The 17,198-nt window shown below is 43.4% G+C and overlaps 1 protein-coding gene across 2 annotated transcripts in view; it reads right to left on the bottom strand.

Moving 5' to 3' along the window:
• Window positions 1–15,233, bottom strand: part of LOC122563757 (stromal membrane-associated protein 2-like) — a 60,635-nt gene extending 45,402 nt beyond the window's left edge. For both annotated transcript variants that reach the window (XM_043717955.2, XM_043717956.2), the window contains exon 1: window positions 15,106–15,233. In XM_043717955.2, the coding sequence (XP_043573890.2) occupies window positions 15,106–15,217 (112 nt within the window). In that variant the 5' untranslated portion in view covers window positions 15,218–15,233. The remainder of the gene's footprint in view (window positions 1–15,105) is intronic.
• Window positions 15,234–17,198: the final 1,965 nt, after the last annotated feature.

Raw genomic sequence — 17,198 nt, 5'->3', positions numbered from 1 at the left:
GTTAGTAAGAGAATGACATGGCCAGTGATTGTGCTGCAGGGAGATTGGATTTGATTTATTATTTCACAGATATCAAGGCATAGTGAAAAGTGCTGTGCTGCATGCTGTGCAAGAAGATCATACCGTATCAATATCAGGGTAGTAGAACAGGGTGCAGAATACATTGTTACAGCAGCAGAGGAGAGAGGGAGACACAGAGATCAACATTAACATTTGAGAGGTCCATTCAAATGTCTGATAACAGCAGGGAAGAAGCTACTCTTGAATAAGTTTGTACACGTACTCAAACGTTTATATCTTTACCACCCTCAACAAAGAGTATAACTGGGATGAGGGGGTACTTGATTTTATTGGTTGCTTTCTTGAGACAGTGCGTAGATAGGGTCAATGCATGGAGGCTGGTTTGCAAGATTAACTGGGCGGTGTTCACAACTCTCTATAGTTTGTTGCTGTTTTGGCGAAAGCAGTTGTTGTAAAGTGCAGCACAGGAAAAGCCTTTAGGTAAGGAAATCTACCACCCTACATCTTACTCCAGAGATACAGCAATGTGGTTGACTCTAAACTGCCCTCTGAAATGACCCAGCAAGCCACTTCCCCACTGTGATTAGACTGCTGAATGAACTTCTCTCGTTTCAAATCTAATGATGCCCTTGTTTTTGTTTATCTCCTTTGCAGTCGTAACCCTGTGTACCTCACTCTCTCGAAGCACCTTATAATCTCTATGTCGTTGTTTACTATGATCTACCTGTACTGCTCGCAAAAAAAAACTTTCGACTGTACTTAGGTTTTTGTGACAATAAATCAAATAATCGCGATGAAGTCTCAGATGAGCTACCCACAGTACATGGACTGCAGCAGTTCAAGGCAGCAGTTCACCACCATCTTCTCAAAGACAAATTAAAAGAAAAGATTGATCCTTCCCTCCCTCCTACCATCTACTACTCAACACTTTTCTGAACTTACCATTCTTCTCACCGATTTCATGACCATCACCCCTTCATCCTTTTCACCATTGGTAACTTTGCCATACTGAGAACTCTCCCCTCCTTAGAAACTCTACTTTAAGATCGACGCAAGATCTGTCTGACAGGTCAGCTATCTCATTCTGCTCCACTATCGTGACAGTTATTTTCCTTCATGCTTTAGAAGTTTTTGCAGACATTGTAAGGTTCTGCAATTATAAATTTAATACAAACCACTCATCTCCACAGCTTCCTGATTTGAATCTGAAGAATGAAATCAACATTTAGCACGTCACCAAAGATAGAGAGGAATGCTTTGAGATTGCTTGATAAAATACATTATTTGTCTTGCATTCAACTAAAGGCTCCAGAACCATTCTCAGAATCCAGCCATGCAGTGAGATGACGGAAATGGCTGTCTATTCCTGCAGGATCAGAATCTCCTCCAGACACCATTGGCCATTGTGGAGTCAGGTAATCGTGGGCACAGCCAGGTCATGAAGTATATTCAAGGCTGAAATATACAAATTTTCAATCAGTAAGGGAATCAAGGGTCACCTGGAAAAGGGGTGTTCAGAATAATCACAGCAGCCATGATCTCATTGAAAGGTGGAGCAGACTCGATGGGATGAATGGCTTATTTCCACATGTACATCTGTATGGGCTTACAGACACAACAGACATAGCACCGAGACTATGGGTCTGAGTGGGATGTCTGGTTTGTGCACTTTAGGTAGTCCATAGAATCTGGGGGTGTTGTTGCTTTCAGGTTTCATTCTTTGTAGGTCAAAGATCATTAAAAACACAGAAATAGAGAACACACACCGGATCATCAATGCCACATTCACAGGAATCCGATTCACTAGAGAGGAAGAAAAGGACAACCGACTCCCATTCCTAGACGTGATGGTACAGAGAACACCGAATGGAGAATTCACCACAAAGGTATACAGGAAAGCCACACACACAGACCAAGTCCTAAACTACGAAAGCAACCACCCCAACACACACAAAAGAAGTTGCATCAAGACACTATTCAAAGGGCCACAACACACTGCAGTACTCCAGAACTGCAAAAAGAGGAAGAAGAACACCTATACAATGTATTCGCCAAAAACAGATACCCTCGCAATGCCTAAGGGAATGGAACGAGGACATGCCACAACCCAAAGGACGCGCCACACTACCACACATCAAGAGCATTTCCGAACTGACAGCCAGACTACTGCGACCACTAGGACTCATAACAGCACACAAACCAACAGCCACACTCAGACAACAACTCACCAGAACAAAGGACCCGATACCCAGCATGAGCAAAACCAATGTAGTGTACAAAATCCCATGCAAGGACTGCACAAAACACTACATAGCACAAACAGGAAGACAGCTAACGATCCGCATCCATGAACACCAACTAGCCATGAAACGACACGACCAGCTATCCTTAGTAGCCACACACGCAGATGACAAGCAACATGAATTCAACTGGGACAACACTACTATTATAGGGCAAGCCAAACAGAGTACAGCCAGGGAATTCCTAGAGGAATGGCACTCATCTACAGATTTAATCAATAAGTGCATCGACCTGGACCCATATACCGGCCACTGCAGCGGACAGCTGGAACTGACAACCGGAAGCAGCAGATTCAAACCACTACAAATGCCGGAGGAAAGATCACAGAAGCGCTTCACAGGAGCCTTCCAAGCACTGAGGATGTCACCTAGACAGGGGACGAAACATCTGCAACACAAATTCCCAGCTCGGCGAACAGAACCACAACAACTCTTTAAACTTAATAGCATACTTTTAAAAATTACTAATATGTTTTATCTAAACTCATATGCATTTATAGTTGCGCCAGAGAGCATTTTGTCTGGATGTATCACTATCTGGTATGCCAACTGTACCATTCAAGATCAGACGGTTACAGAGAGCGGTGAACTCGGCCCAGACAATCACAAAGGCCAACCTCCCATCGATAGAATCCATCTACCAGGCCTGCTGTCAAGGAAAGGCCAACAGCATTCTAAAAGATCCATCCCACCCTGGCAAAAATGCTTTCCTATAACCTCTACCATTGGGGAGATGGTACAGAAGCCTGAACACACGCACCAGCCGGTTTCAAAACCATTTCTATTCTACTGTTATTAAAATACTGAATGGACTCAAACTCTTAACATTCACCTGTACCTGTGTGTTTGTTTTTGCCGCTGATTACCTATGCTACTTAACTATGTGATCTGCCTGTATTGCTCACAAGACAAAGCTTTCACTGTGCCTTGGTACACGTGACAATGAATTTAATAGAATTGAATTTAATTCTAGAACAACAGTGGCTTGAGTCACTTGACAGAAGCATGATCAAACAAAATCAGTGTTTCTTTTTAAGTTTCTTGTCTTCTGAAGCAGCCACACCTCCTTTTGTTACAGGTATCTCCCGTTTCAGTGAGGGAAAGCCTGTAATGACCTTTTGAGCCCATTGAAAAAAACAAGATTATTGTTGGTCTGTACAGCTCTCTATGAATCATATCCCAAACCAAGGACTGCTGACTCAATATTATAATACTCAACTGACCTTTCCATAGAATACAGCAACAATTTTAGGAATACTATATGATTCAGCATCATGCTGTCTTTCAGTAAACATTCAAAGCTTCAGAGAAGTGGGAAGAGTATTAGAGGGCAACAAAAACATGCTCAGATAAGCTGAGAATATTAAAACCCTAAAAAATTAGTGATCAGAAACTTGCCAACTCCATGAGATGAGTGAGCTGCATAATTATTGCAGCGTTGCCTGACAGTGCATATGATGAAAGATGTTTGCACAGGACCTCTTATAATAAAAACAGAAAGTGCTGGAGGAACTCATCAGGCCTGGCTGCATCTGAAGAGACAAAGTTAATATTGCGAGTCTAATGGCACTTTTTCAGAACTGAATTCTCTCTGCATGGATGCTTCCAACGCTGCTCAGTTTCTCTTCAGCAACGTCTGTTTTTATTTCAGACCTCCAGCTGCTTCAGTATTTTTCTTTGACCTAACGCGACTGCGCTGGAGGGAACGTTCTGTTTTACAGTACATTTCATGCAGAATTGTTTCTCGAAGAACTTCACAGAGCTGAGCTAGAGATGGTGAAGTTTGACAGGCCTAGGTGAAGAGAACTTACAATGCAGGTGGAGGTGAAAGAAGCTGTATTGGAGGGAGGGATCAATGGGAAGGAATTTAGGAAATTGTTCAGGTGAATAAAGCCAGTCAGTGAAGTAGGGAATTCTACAGTTTACAGATATCTCTGAACCAAAAGGTGAGATGACAATCAAAGAAAAGCTTAGCTGAAGAGGAAGAAGTCCACAAAGTGATTATACTTTGGGAAGCAGTGGGAAGTGGTAATGTCACTACACTTTCTCAGGGTAGTAAAGAGTCTTTAGACTATAAGAGGATATAGACGACAAGAAGATAGCCTTAGACCGCAAGAGGATATAGACAGGCTGGTCAATGACAATTGGAATTCAATCCGGATAATTGTGACGTGATGCACTTGGGCAGGACAAACAAATCAAGGAAATGTGTGATGGACAGTAGGATCTGGAAAGCACCAAGGATCAGAGGGACCTTAACGTACAGCATTCCTTTAAGGTATGAAGACAGATGAATAAAGTGGTTAAGAAAGCAAATATGATATTTGGCATAGAGTTTAAGAATCGGGAAGTAATGTTGGAACTGTATAAAATCTATAGATAGACTATTGTGTGCAATTTCAGTCACTACATTATTGGAGGGATGAGACTCTAATGGATATCACGCAGAGAAAATTTACCAGGAGGTTACTTGGGCTGGAGAGATTTTGTTATGAAGAAAGTTTGGACAAACTGGGGTTGTTTTCCGAAGGGAAGAGATTGAGAGGCACACGGTTAAATATATAAAAAATATAAAATTTGAGGGGCACAGATAGGGTAGAAACTGCTCCCCTTGATGGAGGGAGGCAATGACCAGGGGCATAACTTTACGGTTAGGGCAAGATGATTAATAGGATATGCGAGGAATAACCTTTTCCCTCAGAGGGTCGTTGAGAATATGGAACTTTGTCTGTAAGACTGGATGTAGCAGAAACCATTATAATATTTAAGCAGTGTTTAGATGTATACCTCAAGTGTACAAAGCTATGGGCCATGTAGTGGAAAGTGGGTTTAGAATAGTTAAGTGGTTGTTTTTGGCTGACACAAACATAAAGGGCTGAAGGCCTTTTCCTGACTGTTTCTCTCTATGACAAATAATCCAGAACTCCGGGCAAATGTTTTGGGGACATGGGGTCGAAACCCTCCATGGCAGATGGTGAAATACAAATTGAACAAAAATCTTGAAATAAAAGCCAGTGTAAGTGCAACTCTCTAATCACTTGTGTTGAAAAAACCCGCTGGTCCACTAACAGCCTTTAGGGACGAAAATCTGGTATTCTCATCTGATCTGGCTGACACATGACTCCAAACCTCAAGTCATGTGATTGATTCTTAACTGCCCTCAAATGGCCAAGAGAGCCAATCCATTCAAGGACATCGAGGGATGGGCAAAGCAGAAAGGCAGTGCAGAATTAGGTAGGAAGCAGAGATTGTGAACAAAGTTGTCTCAGATCTTAAGGATATTAATGAGAGTTGTGGGAGTTGTTTGAAACTATGGCTTGCAGTTTGATGAAGTTGGAATTGCAAGTTATCCACATTAAAGCTGGATAGGTGACTGGAAAATAGGCTAACAGTGTCAAGGTCAGAGAAGCATCCACAACGTAACTGTATAGTCTTTTCAGCTGATCTGCACAGCCGGGTTCTATCCACTGCTGCTGGCGAGACTGTATTTTCTGCCATCTTCTGCTTCACCATCATAATTTACACAAGAATACACTGAGGGGCAGAATAAATCAGATGCTTTCAGTATGCAGTCAATTGCAACACCTTCAGCTAAAACCACAAGGCTCTCCGGAATCTGCGTTTGTAAATTTATTGATTAAACTTTTCAAAAAGATTCTAACTGATGGCTCAGTGTCAAGAGTCAGCCAGAATAGTGCACAATGTAACAGTATTTTATATTATGTTGGAACATGCAGCAAATTTAGCTTGCAGGGATTCCTAGAAATATTCTAGCGTAAGAACTTATGGATAATGGGGAAGAGCAACTAATACATCCCATGTTAAGCATTGCCATTGTCAATACATTCCCTCAGACATATATTTTGAAATAAAAGAAACTATTTTTATATAGCACCCTTAACAAACTTGTGATGGCCCGAAGTGTTATGCAGTTTTAAAGTGTAGTCACCAATATAGAAAATGCAGCACTCAATTTAGGAATAGGAAATTAGGCTCTATCGGGCTCAAAAATGGACAAATCCCCTGGCCTGAATGAACTGCATCTTAGGCTGCTGTAAGAGATGAGTCAGGAAATGTAGGGGCTCTGACACAAACTTTTAACTCCTTTCTGGCCATGGGAGAAGTGCCAGAGGACTGGAGGATGGCAAATGTGGTTACACTTTTTAAGAAGGATAGTAGAGATATCCCAGGAAATTATAGACTGGTGAGTCTCAAATCAGTGGTAATGAAACTATTGGAGAAAATTCTGAAGGAGTGAATTAAAACTCATTTGGCAAGGCATGGGTTAATTAGGGATAGTCAGAAGGCTTTGTCAGAGGGACATCATTCCTAGAAAATTTATTAAATTTAAAAAAAAATGTGATGAAGTGTGTGGATGAAGGAAGTTTAGCTGATGTAGTTTATCTCGATTTTAGCAAAGGTTGACAAGGTCACACAGAGGAGACTGATTGAGAAGGTTAAAGCACATGGAATTAAGGTAACAAAAACAAAAGTTGCTGGAAAAGCTCAACAGGTCTGGCAGCAGGTCTGTGAACAGAAATCAGAGTTAACATTTTGGGTGACTCTACTCAGAATGGAATTAAGGGAAATTTGGTGAGATGGATTAAAAACTGGCTTAGTAACAGGACCCAAAGGGTCGTGCTAGAAGGTTGTTTGAGTGACTGGAGGCCAGTGTCCAGCCGTGTACCACAAGGATCAGTACTGGGAGCCTTATGGTTTGTTATATACACGAATGATAAAGATGAAAATATGGGGCAAATGTTAAGCAAATTTGCAGGCAACACGAAGATCGGTAGGATGAGCAATTATAAAGAAGATGCTTGTAGGAAGATATAGCTGGGTTGGGCAGACCAGTGGCAGATGGTATTTAACCCTGCCAAGTGCGAGGTGATAAGAGAGTATTTAAAGAACGGCAGGGGACTGGGTAGCTTAGAGGAACAATTATTCACAGACCCCTGTGAGCGCATGAACAGGATAGTTGAGAAGGCATATGGGACACTTGCTTTCAATAATCGTGGCATAGAGTAGAAGAGCAAAGAGGTAATGTTGAAGCTGTAGAGAGTGTTGATTAGGCTGCAGCTGGAGTACTGTGTGCAGTTTTGGTCACCTCACCACAGGAAGGATATGATAGCACTGGAGTAGGTATAGCTGTCTGGGATAGAGAAATTGTGCTAGAAGGAGAAACTGGATAGGCTTGGATTGTTTTCTTTAGAACAGAGAAGGCTGAGGGGGGGGGGGGGAAACAGGATTGAGGTGTATAAGGTTATGAGGGATGGACAGGGTGGAGAGAGAGCAGCTGCTCCCCTTGGTTGAGGGGTCAATCATGAGATGGCATAGTTTTAAGGCAAGGGGCATGAGATTTAGAGCGGATTTGGGAAAAAGCTTTTTCACTCAGCAGGTGGGGGAAATCTGGAATGCACTGCCAGGGAAAGTATGGAGGCTGGAAACCTTACAACCTTAAAAAAAATTGGGTGTGCACTTCAAATATAATAACATTCAAGGATATGAGACAAGTGCAGGAAATTGCACATCTTTAGCAATGGTGTGTTGGTGCAGACTTAATGGGCCAAAGGGCCTTTCTTGCGCTGTATGAACCTATTAACCTATGAATGCGCAAATAGCAAGCTCTCTTCAAGGATGGATCTGTACCATAAAGATTGCAGCAAAATAGGAACCTAAACCGGACCTTGTCTGCTCTGACGGTTTCTTTCTCATTTTTTTTCTTTTTTTTCTCTCTACTAACTCCCATCCCTCGGACAGCATCGGTGGTGGCGAATTGAGCAAGCGTGGACTTGAGGGACTCCCAGCCTTAAGGGAGCCAAGCAGGGATGAACTCGATGGACTCATGGCCTCAGGAAAGACCAAGGTGGATTCCCAGTCTCGAGGTGAAGCCGAGCATGGACTCCCTGCTTTAGAAGGGCTATGATGCTGAACTTTTATCTTTATTTTTCTAATTTATACCCAAGATTTTGTACCTAGGTTATCCTTGTCCCCACGATGGTGCCAGAAATAGTGACTTTGCACACGTTTTGCAGTACTTATGTATCCCTGTACTTGAATACATGTGACAATAAACCTAATTCTAATTCCAGTTCTCACAGTGATATGGTATGACCAGATAACTTTCCAGTCAGATCACCTCAGCTCTAAATACTGATCCAGGGATACAGAGAATTTCTTATGCTCCTTTGAATAGCTTTGGAATCTTCCAAAAATCCCCTCTCTGAGATGTTAGGGTAGTCTAACGCCCCATTTAAAACACCCCATTGCCAACTGTGCAGCACTCCCTCAATACTGAACTGAAGTGTCAGCCAAGATTGTGTGCTCAGGTCCCTGAAGGCATCAACCATTCGACTCAGGTGAGAGTGTGCTATTCACTGAGCAATAGTTGACAATTTATTTCCTAAGCACAGATTCTAGTGGATTTATTTTGTTTTTATAGAACTGGTAAAGCTAAAACAAATGACATTTTGCTGCAAAAATGGGACAAAGTGCAACTTGTTAATTGTAAAGCATAAAAGGTTGTTAACAGAAACCAGTTTCACAGCCTGTGATGTGTGAATACGCTCATAAACAGGAAACTGGAAACGGAAGATTGTATGCCACAAACCCACCAATACAACAAACTGTTCAGAATACAACACTGATCGCTCGGTCTCAGAGACTAGGGAGGACCCCAGTAACTTATTCAATCTCACTCAACATTGGGAATGCTACCATCACCCGTGGAAACAAGAACGAAGTCATTAGTTTGCAAGGATTTATATTATTTTTAGCAAATTGAAAGATCATGTGCAATTCTATTCCCATAAACACCAGAAAAATCCCAGAACCATCAGTGATAAATGACAAAGTTTGAAGAATGAGAAAATCAGGAACAGCAACTTTCTACCTGTTGCTTCTTGAAGGTGAGTAACTAAAACAAATCAAAGGTCAACAGTGACAGTTTCCAAGGTGAAACAGCCATTACCACCAGCAAGCTCCTCTCAAGGCCACACACCATCCAGGCTTAGAATCACCATTCCTTCACTGCTAAAACTTTGGAACTCCCTCAGTAACAGCACAGTGGGTGCACCCATGTCACAAAGAAGACAATGGTTCAAGAAGCTCACTACCACCTATTTCACAGCAATTAGGGATGGGCAATAAATGCTCTTCTGACCAGCAACACCTACATTCCAGGAAATAAAAACTCCAAACCTGGGCAAACTTCAACTTGTTATCTTATATTCAATCCTCTCGCAGTTTCAACACCAGAAACAACAGCAGTTTTCACTGGTGCCAAACTAACAAATCTCTGATCCATTTCCAACCTTCTGATCCTGATGGGTATTTGGGCATCACGGGGTCACTGCAGATTGAACTCTGACTTCATTCCCATAGTTCAGAGCTGCTCTAAAGCAGCAAATCAGATCTTAAAAACACTGGAACTGCTGAACCTCTGGATTCAGATTTGTGCTTTCATCATAAACATGCTCTTTTCGGTCCAGTAGTTCACCTTTATCATCCTGACCACCACATTAAATGATTTTGGAGTTGTCACTAATCCATGCTGTTAAGTGTCCAAAAGACCTAGATACGAGGCAAGGAAATCCCCAGTGATAGGAAGTTCGAGAATCACAGCCTTAAAATTACAAGCCATCCAACACTTACCACACTTTGTCTCTAGTTGCTCATAACCTTTATTCCAAAATGTTATTTTCTGAAAGAAATCTATTTAATTTGGTATTTGAATGAATTATTGATAGTGTTCACTGTGTCTTTACTGAGTCCATTTCACAGGTTAATTCCCCACTCACCAAACTAACATTTTGCAGATTACTTTTCAAACTCTTGATTTCACTGTTCTGAACAAGGTGTAACAACTGGTTGGATCTACAATATCTGGTCATCTTAAAAAGTTAGAAACAGCTCTCATATCACAAAGCAATGAAGGAAAAGCATACCCTTTAATTTTGTTTCCTATTCAGCACGATCACAGACTTTCCACCTCTTGCCTCCGCAATTGCACCTAATGATAGATGGAAAACGCACACCCGAGTAATAAATTATTGAACACAGAAACAAAAGTTTGAATGTCTGTGATCACCTGACACTAAAGGCTAAGTTACAGCCTTTAACTGAGGCTCTCAGACGTCACCATTTGTCAAAATGTTCAGAGGCTGTGTTATCATGCAGAACAGGCGGTCATGTCAGAGGTCAGACAGTTCGTACATTGGTGACATTGAGAACAGAGTGGTGCCCCTCAACTGGCGTGATGCTAGTATGTGTTGTAGGCCATTACACAGCAATCCTGAGTGTGCAGCGATCTCTCTCTCTATGTAAGTGATCACCAGAATTATTCAAACTGCAGGATAAGATGCAGCCTCAAATCCAATTAAAGAACGGGTTTCAAAAATCTCAGAGCTCATAATCTGACTGAGGAAAAACTTTTCGGAATCAGCTACAGTCTTCACCAGTGTTCTTGCCTCAAATTCTTCTTTTCTACTGGAACTCCAGTCCAGTGTTACAGGAATGTTGCACTCAGATTCTGTCTAATAATTGAGACACTGAGACCCTGTTGTGCCCTCTCGGACTAATGTCAAGGATCTTATAACATTATTTGAGGAACAGCAGCTGAGTTCTCTCCACTAACCTGGTACAGAGATCGGGATCTTGGTGCACAGAGGACAACTTACAAGTTTGCAGATGATACTAAACTTGGAAGAATTGCGAACCATGAGAAGGTCAGCATGGAACTCCAAAATAACACTGATAATTGGTGAAATGGACAGATAGGTTTCAATGCAAAGAAGTGCAAGGTCCAGACTTTGATTGGAAGAACACAAAGTCAATATAGAGGGTACAATTTTAAAGGGGATGCAGGAGCAGAAGGACCGGGTGTGCAAAGATCATTGAAGGGGGCAGGACAAGTGGACAGAATAGTAAATGAGGCATACAGGACCCTCTGCGTTATTAATAGGGTCATGGGTACAAGAACAAGGAGACAGTCGATCTTATTAGAGCTCAACTGGAGGATTGTGTACAATTGCGAGCATCACATTATAGGAAAGATGCAAATGCATCAGCGAGAGTGCAGAAGCAATTTACAAGAATGGTTCCAAGAACAAGAAACTTCATTTATGAAAATAGATTGAAGGTAGAACCATTCTCCCTAGAGAGGAGGAGGTTGGGAGGAGATCTGATTGATGGTTTCAAAATCATGAGAGGGCTGAGAAAAGCAGACAGAGTGAAGCTGTTTCTGCATGTAAAAGCAACACAAATGTTGATTTAATGTGATATGCAATTGAAGCAAGGGTGATGTGAGAAAAAACATTTTCATGCAGCAAGTTGTTAGAGTATGGAATACTCTGTCCGGAAATACAATAGAGTCAGATTCAATTGAAGCATTCAAGAAGGTATTAGATTTTTTTTGTGTAGTCATGGTGTGCAGGGATATGGGGAACAAAGCAGAAGACTAGCACTGGATAATAGAGCTGGCGCACGTATGTTGGGTCACATGGTACCATTCTGCACTCTAATAATTCTGTGATTTTGTGACAATACCTATCCTTAAAACAAATCTATTCATTAACACATTATTGTTTATGGGAATCTTGTGAAAATATTGGTTGAGGGAGGTATTGAGAGAAGAATGAGTGGACTCTCAGATCACAGCTGGGCAGCACAGTGGCTCAGTGGTTAGCACTGCTGCCTCACAGCACCAGGGACCCAGGTTCAATTCCAGTCTTGGGCGACTGTCTGTGTGGAGTTTGCACATTCTCTCCGTGTCTGTGTGGGTTTCCTCCAGGTGCTCTGGTTTCCTCCCACAGTCCAAAGATGTGCAGGTTAGGTGAGTTGGCTGTGCTAAATTGCCCATAGTGTTAGGTGCATTAGTCAGAGGGAAACAGGTCAGGATGGGTTACTCTTTGGAGGGTCGGTGTGGACTTGTTGGGCCGAAGGGCTGTTTCCAAAATGTAGGGAATCTAATCTAATCAGCCTGTCAACTCACACTGCTGGACCATGGATAGACAGTGATCAAGGGGTCAATCAGTAGAACAAAGTCTTAGGAAGATGGTGACATTCATTACTGTTCATTAGCTCAAATTAGTTGGTTTTCTAAACTTAATTTCAAAAACAACATTGAGATACAGTTTACAAGTAATTAAAGGCACAATGTGGTTCAGATGAGATATTAAACCAAATTCCCACCTGCACTCTCAGGAAAAAGAAACCTTGGCACTATCTCCTGCCAATATTTATCCCTCAATCGACAACACCAAAACAGATTATCTGGTCATTATTGCATTGTGGTAGCTTATTGTCACAAATTGGCTGCCAAATCTGTTACATTACAACAATAATCACACTTCTTAAGACAGGATGGAATATTCCAAAAAATGAAATGTTCCGGATAAATGCAGCTCCATTCTTAAATTCAGATATAACAGAGATAACCGTACACACAAACAGATGGACACACACACACATTCCTTCAACTATCAAAGCAAAATATTAAAAATGAGTAACCTGTGAAAATCAATTTGAGCACAGACTGATGCACTCGATAGGAGACCTCAGCAGAATAAACTCTCCTCCTTTTCAGTTCCTGGTTGCCGCGATCCCTCAGCACTGACATTATTAACAAACATTTCCTCTCCACAGTGAAGGTGCTGCTCTTGAATCTTACACTGAATACTTGATGAATAATCCTGGGCTTGGCATCACTCCAATCCCCTCCCAGTGACGACACACATTGTCCCCTTGCCCTTTCCATTTCCTCCTTTCCGACTTACTCTTAATCCATCTGAGGGTCTTTCCATTGATTCCAGCAGTCCACTGATACCTTATTCAAGCAGCCAGGAACCGTTTCTGAACTGGTGCTATGCCAGGCAGTAAATTGACAAATTGGACCACATGGCAAATTCCAGTATGAGGCTGTACTGGTTTATATTTAATATAAACAGGCTGTTAATTCAGATTAAAAGTGTACGAGATTCTCAGGTACAATGGGAAGGGGGAACCATCCTATCCCTAAATTTCTGGGTTTGTCTTCAGTAGTCACTGTTAAACATGCAAAAAGGTTGAAAACTGTCCTAAATGTGACAATATTCACAATATCTTCCAGACCCACCAACCCTTCCACCTTGAAGCACAAAGGCAGCGAATACAAGGAATACACCGCCCACAATTTCCCCTCCAATACCACTCATCATCTGACTTGGAAACATATTAATCTTCCTTCAGGGTCACTGAGTCAAAATCCCAGAAGCCTCTTGCTAACAGCAGTGTGTGTGTACCTAAACCACATAGACTGAAGTGATTCATGAAGGCAGCTGATGACTATCTTCTTCAGGGCTATTAGGGACAAACCTATTCTAAGAGACACATCCTGAGAAGGGAAAATGATACTCAGCCAGGAATGAAATTCCCAAACCATTGTATATTTTTCAAAATCAGTCTTTGATAATAAATAAAGTGATTGCACATTTATGCCACTCAGAAGGGAAACTGAAAGAGGAAGTGAAATACATACCTTGTTGAGAGGTTAAAGACCAGACCCTGACAGGGAGTGGAAATATCTCAGATTCCAATTTGTCAAAAGTACATTTACAATAAAAATAACATTACAAAATCAAGTCTACTCCCTAATCTGGCCCGGAGCAGAACACTGCTCACTAACAGAGATCACAGCTTTAAACTGAGCCTGGGTGTTTGCAACCTGGCTCATACAATTGCACAATCTCACTAACAGAGTTACTGCAATCCTTCCTGGCGGCACAGCAGTGACGAGATATCATCACTCTCTTCCAAGAAACAGAAGGGAAATAAAAGGAGTGCAATGTCTCAACTTCTCGTTACTTGGTGCTATGTTCGGTTATGACAATCTATGGTATGGTGTGCCTATTCTATAAAATATCCCCAATCATTCTCACACAGTAGATACAATAAACACAGAACATGATCTCTTTCAGACAGTCCTGGGGTTCTGAATTCGCAAACCTGATGCTGCAATTTTGACGTTGCATCCAAGCACAATGCCTGATCAGCTATATCAGCAAGTACTCTATTCGAAGTAGATATCCCAAACAAGATTACTCAATAACCAGGCTGACAACTCTGATTCCCTTAAGTGTCAGTTTGCAATATTCAGCACTCAGTTGGTTCCAGCTGCATGTGACTGTCAAATGGTGCACCTGATACATTCAGTCTAATCTGACAAATAAACCATGCAGAAAGACAATCTGTGCATGGTCATGGAATAAAACAGGGAAATTACCCAAAAGTTTATGCCAAATGCACAGCAGCCTTATTAAGTGCACTCCAAGCCCACCCAAATTCAGGTTTATGGTACAAATTTACGGGTGACTCAAACCAGATCAGCAACCTGAGCTTGCGAGATCGGGGTAGAACATTCCCAATTACGCAGCTGATAAATCTACTTCCTCTTCAAAGCAACTACGAACAAATCCACACAAGTGCCGGCAATGAAGCAGAAGCCAACAGCAGCATGAGATCCAGTTTACCACATTTCAAGGTACATACACTTTAAAAGGCGCTGACTGAGATACAGCGGAAGTTCAATGAAGGCAGAATCCAGGACTGTTCCCTCACTAAGACAGAGTAATAAAGAGGGGCTCGGACAGCCCGGGAGAGCCCGGCCCCGGCCCCGGCCCCGGCTCCGGCGGAGGGCCGATCCTCCCGGGCTCTATACGAGGTCCTGAGCCCAGATGGAATCCGGCTCATTCAGTAAAGGGAGGCCTCGCAACCCGGACCCCCCCCCCACCCTCCCCGAGCCCGCTACCTCGGCCGCCGCAGTCCGCACACTCCCGGCTTTCCAGCAGCATCTCCCCGAGTAGTTCCTGGTGCCGCTCATTCTGCCGCTGCTGCCGCTCCCGTTCCGCCCGGGTCGCCATCTTCGTCAAAGGTGGGGGTAGGGGACCGGAAACAGGAAGTACATTCTGTCTGGGCGGGTCCATCTGGGGGCGCATCCATCCGGGCAGGAGGGTCTACTGGGGGGCGTGTCCATCCCGGGGAGGCGGGTCTATCAGGAGGGGGCGGGTCTACCCGGGGCGGTGGGTCTATCAAGAGGGGGCGGGTCTATCTGAAGATGACGGGTCTATCATGAGGGGGGCGGGTCTATCAGGAGGGGGCGGGTCTACCCGGAGAGGGGGGGGTCGATCAAGAGAGGGCGGGTCTATCTGGGGAAGACGGATCAATCAGGAAGGGGCGGATCTATCAGGAGGGGTTGGGTCCACCCGTGGCGGTGGGTCTTCTAAGAGTGGGCGGGTCTATCTGGAGATGACGGGTCTATCTGGCGATGACGGTTCTATCATGAGGGGGCGGGTCTATCTGGCGATGACGGGTCTATCATGAGGGGGCGCGTCTATCATGAGGGGGCGGGTCTATCTGGAGATGACGGTTCTATCATGAGGGGGCGGGTCTATCTGGAGATGACGGTTTTATCATGAGGGGGCGGGTCTATCATGAGGGGGCGGGTCTACCCGGTGGGCGGGCCCCAAGGGAGATTGACGTTCCGCTCGAGCCCACGCTAACACCTGCCGCGGGGAGAGATGGGACGGTGAGAGTGCGGGAGAAACAGCGTTAATGTTTCCGCCCAGTGACTGAGGTGAAAACCGAAAGAAGTGTGGATGCTATAAATCAGAAACAAAGACACAAGTTTCTAGAAAGGCTCAGTAGCTGTGAAGAGAAATCAAGGTTAGCATTTCGGGTCGAGTGACCTTCCCACAGGTATATCCCCCTCCTCCCCCACTCCCCTCTTGTAAATGGGGTTAGAGCAGAAATTAGCTATAGAATCGTGGTTGTATAAGGAGTATAGTAAGGGGCTGAGTATGCAGCTTTGTGGGGCAGTGGTATTGAGTCCAGGATGGATCTTCAAGTGACACTGGAGGGAGCAGGATGTTGATAGTAAGGGATTCAGTGATGTTATTTCCATTGAATGTTATGGGAAAATGGCTAGATTCTCTCTTGTTGGAGATGGTAATTGTCTGAAACTTAGGTGAAAATGTTACATGCCACCTATTGGTCTTAACTGATGTGTTGTCCAGGTCTTGCTGCATATGGACATAAATTACTTCCATATCTGAGGAATTGTGAATGGTGCTGAATGTGCAGGACTGTCCTGAAATATCCAGAATAGTTGGTCACCCTGTCTCCAAGGTAATTATCTTCATCTCAGTCACACAGCATCGAGAAGTGTGGTGCGCACTGAAAGTCACCCCCTGCAGTTACCCCACCCTACAATACCTGCTTCAGTCATCACTCATCTCTGTCTGGGTCTTTACTCAATATGAATTCTCCAGTGGATGCAGTACTAACTGCAGCCAATGTCCTCCCCAGTGACACTGTGATAGGAAAGTGTATGCGACCTCTGGCCAGTGATGTACTTGAGTGGCACAAATGCACAGGTCTTCCCAAAAGAGAAATCTGAAGCCTCACTTATCCTGACCGAGGCCAGGATTCCCATTGCTTCTATTAAATACCGTGCAATGGGACTGAACTCTACCTTCTTGCACCTTTGAGGGGTGTGCAGCCTTTACAGAGTTAACTATACCATCCTCTTTTCATGAGAGGGGTGGGGAATTGCACGGACCTGGTTATGTTCTTGTCAATCTAGTCCAGTACTTGCCAAACCTTTTTTTGTACTCTGATTCTATGTTGAGGATTTAAAATTAACACGGCTCCTCCATAAAAACAATCAGAGCAGGGATGGGGCAGGTTTGGGGTGGTAGAAGAGAAGTGAGAGTTTTTGGCAGCTGGTAGGAGGGCAGTTACTATGGTTGTGAGTTTGGGCTGTCCTCTGTGACAGTGTTGTTGTCTTGCAGCTCACAAGACCAAAATGTCACCAGGTGACCTTTGGGTTCCTGACCCCTTGTT

The sequence above is a fragment of the Chiloscyllium plagiosum genome, unplaced genomic scaffold, assembly GCF_037043375.1.
Source record: "Chiloscyllium plagiosum isolate Xiang-an unplaced genomic scaffold, Cpla_swu_hap1 HiC_scaffold_30, whole genome shotgun sequence".
NCBI classification, from domain to species: domain Eukaryota; kingdom Metazoa; phylum Chordata; class Chondrichthyes; order Orectolobiformes; family Hemiscylliidae; genus Chiloscyllium; species Chiloscyllium plagiosum.
Note: the sequence above shows the minus strand (reverse complement) of the source record. Positions and strands in the feature narration are given on the sequence as shown.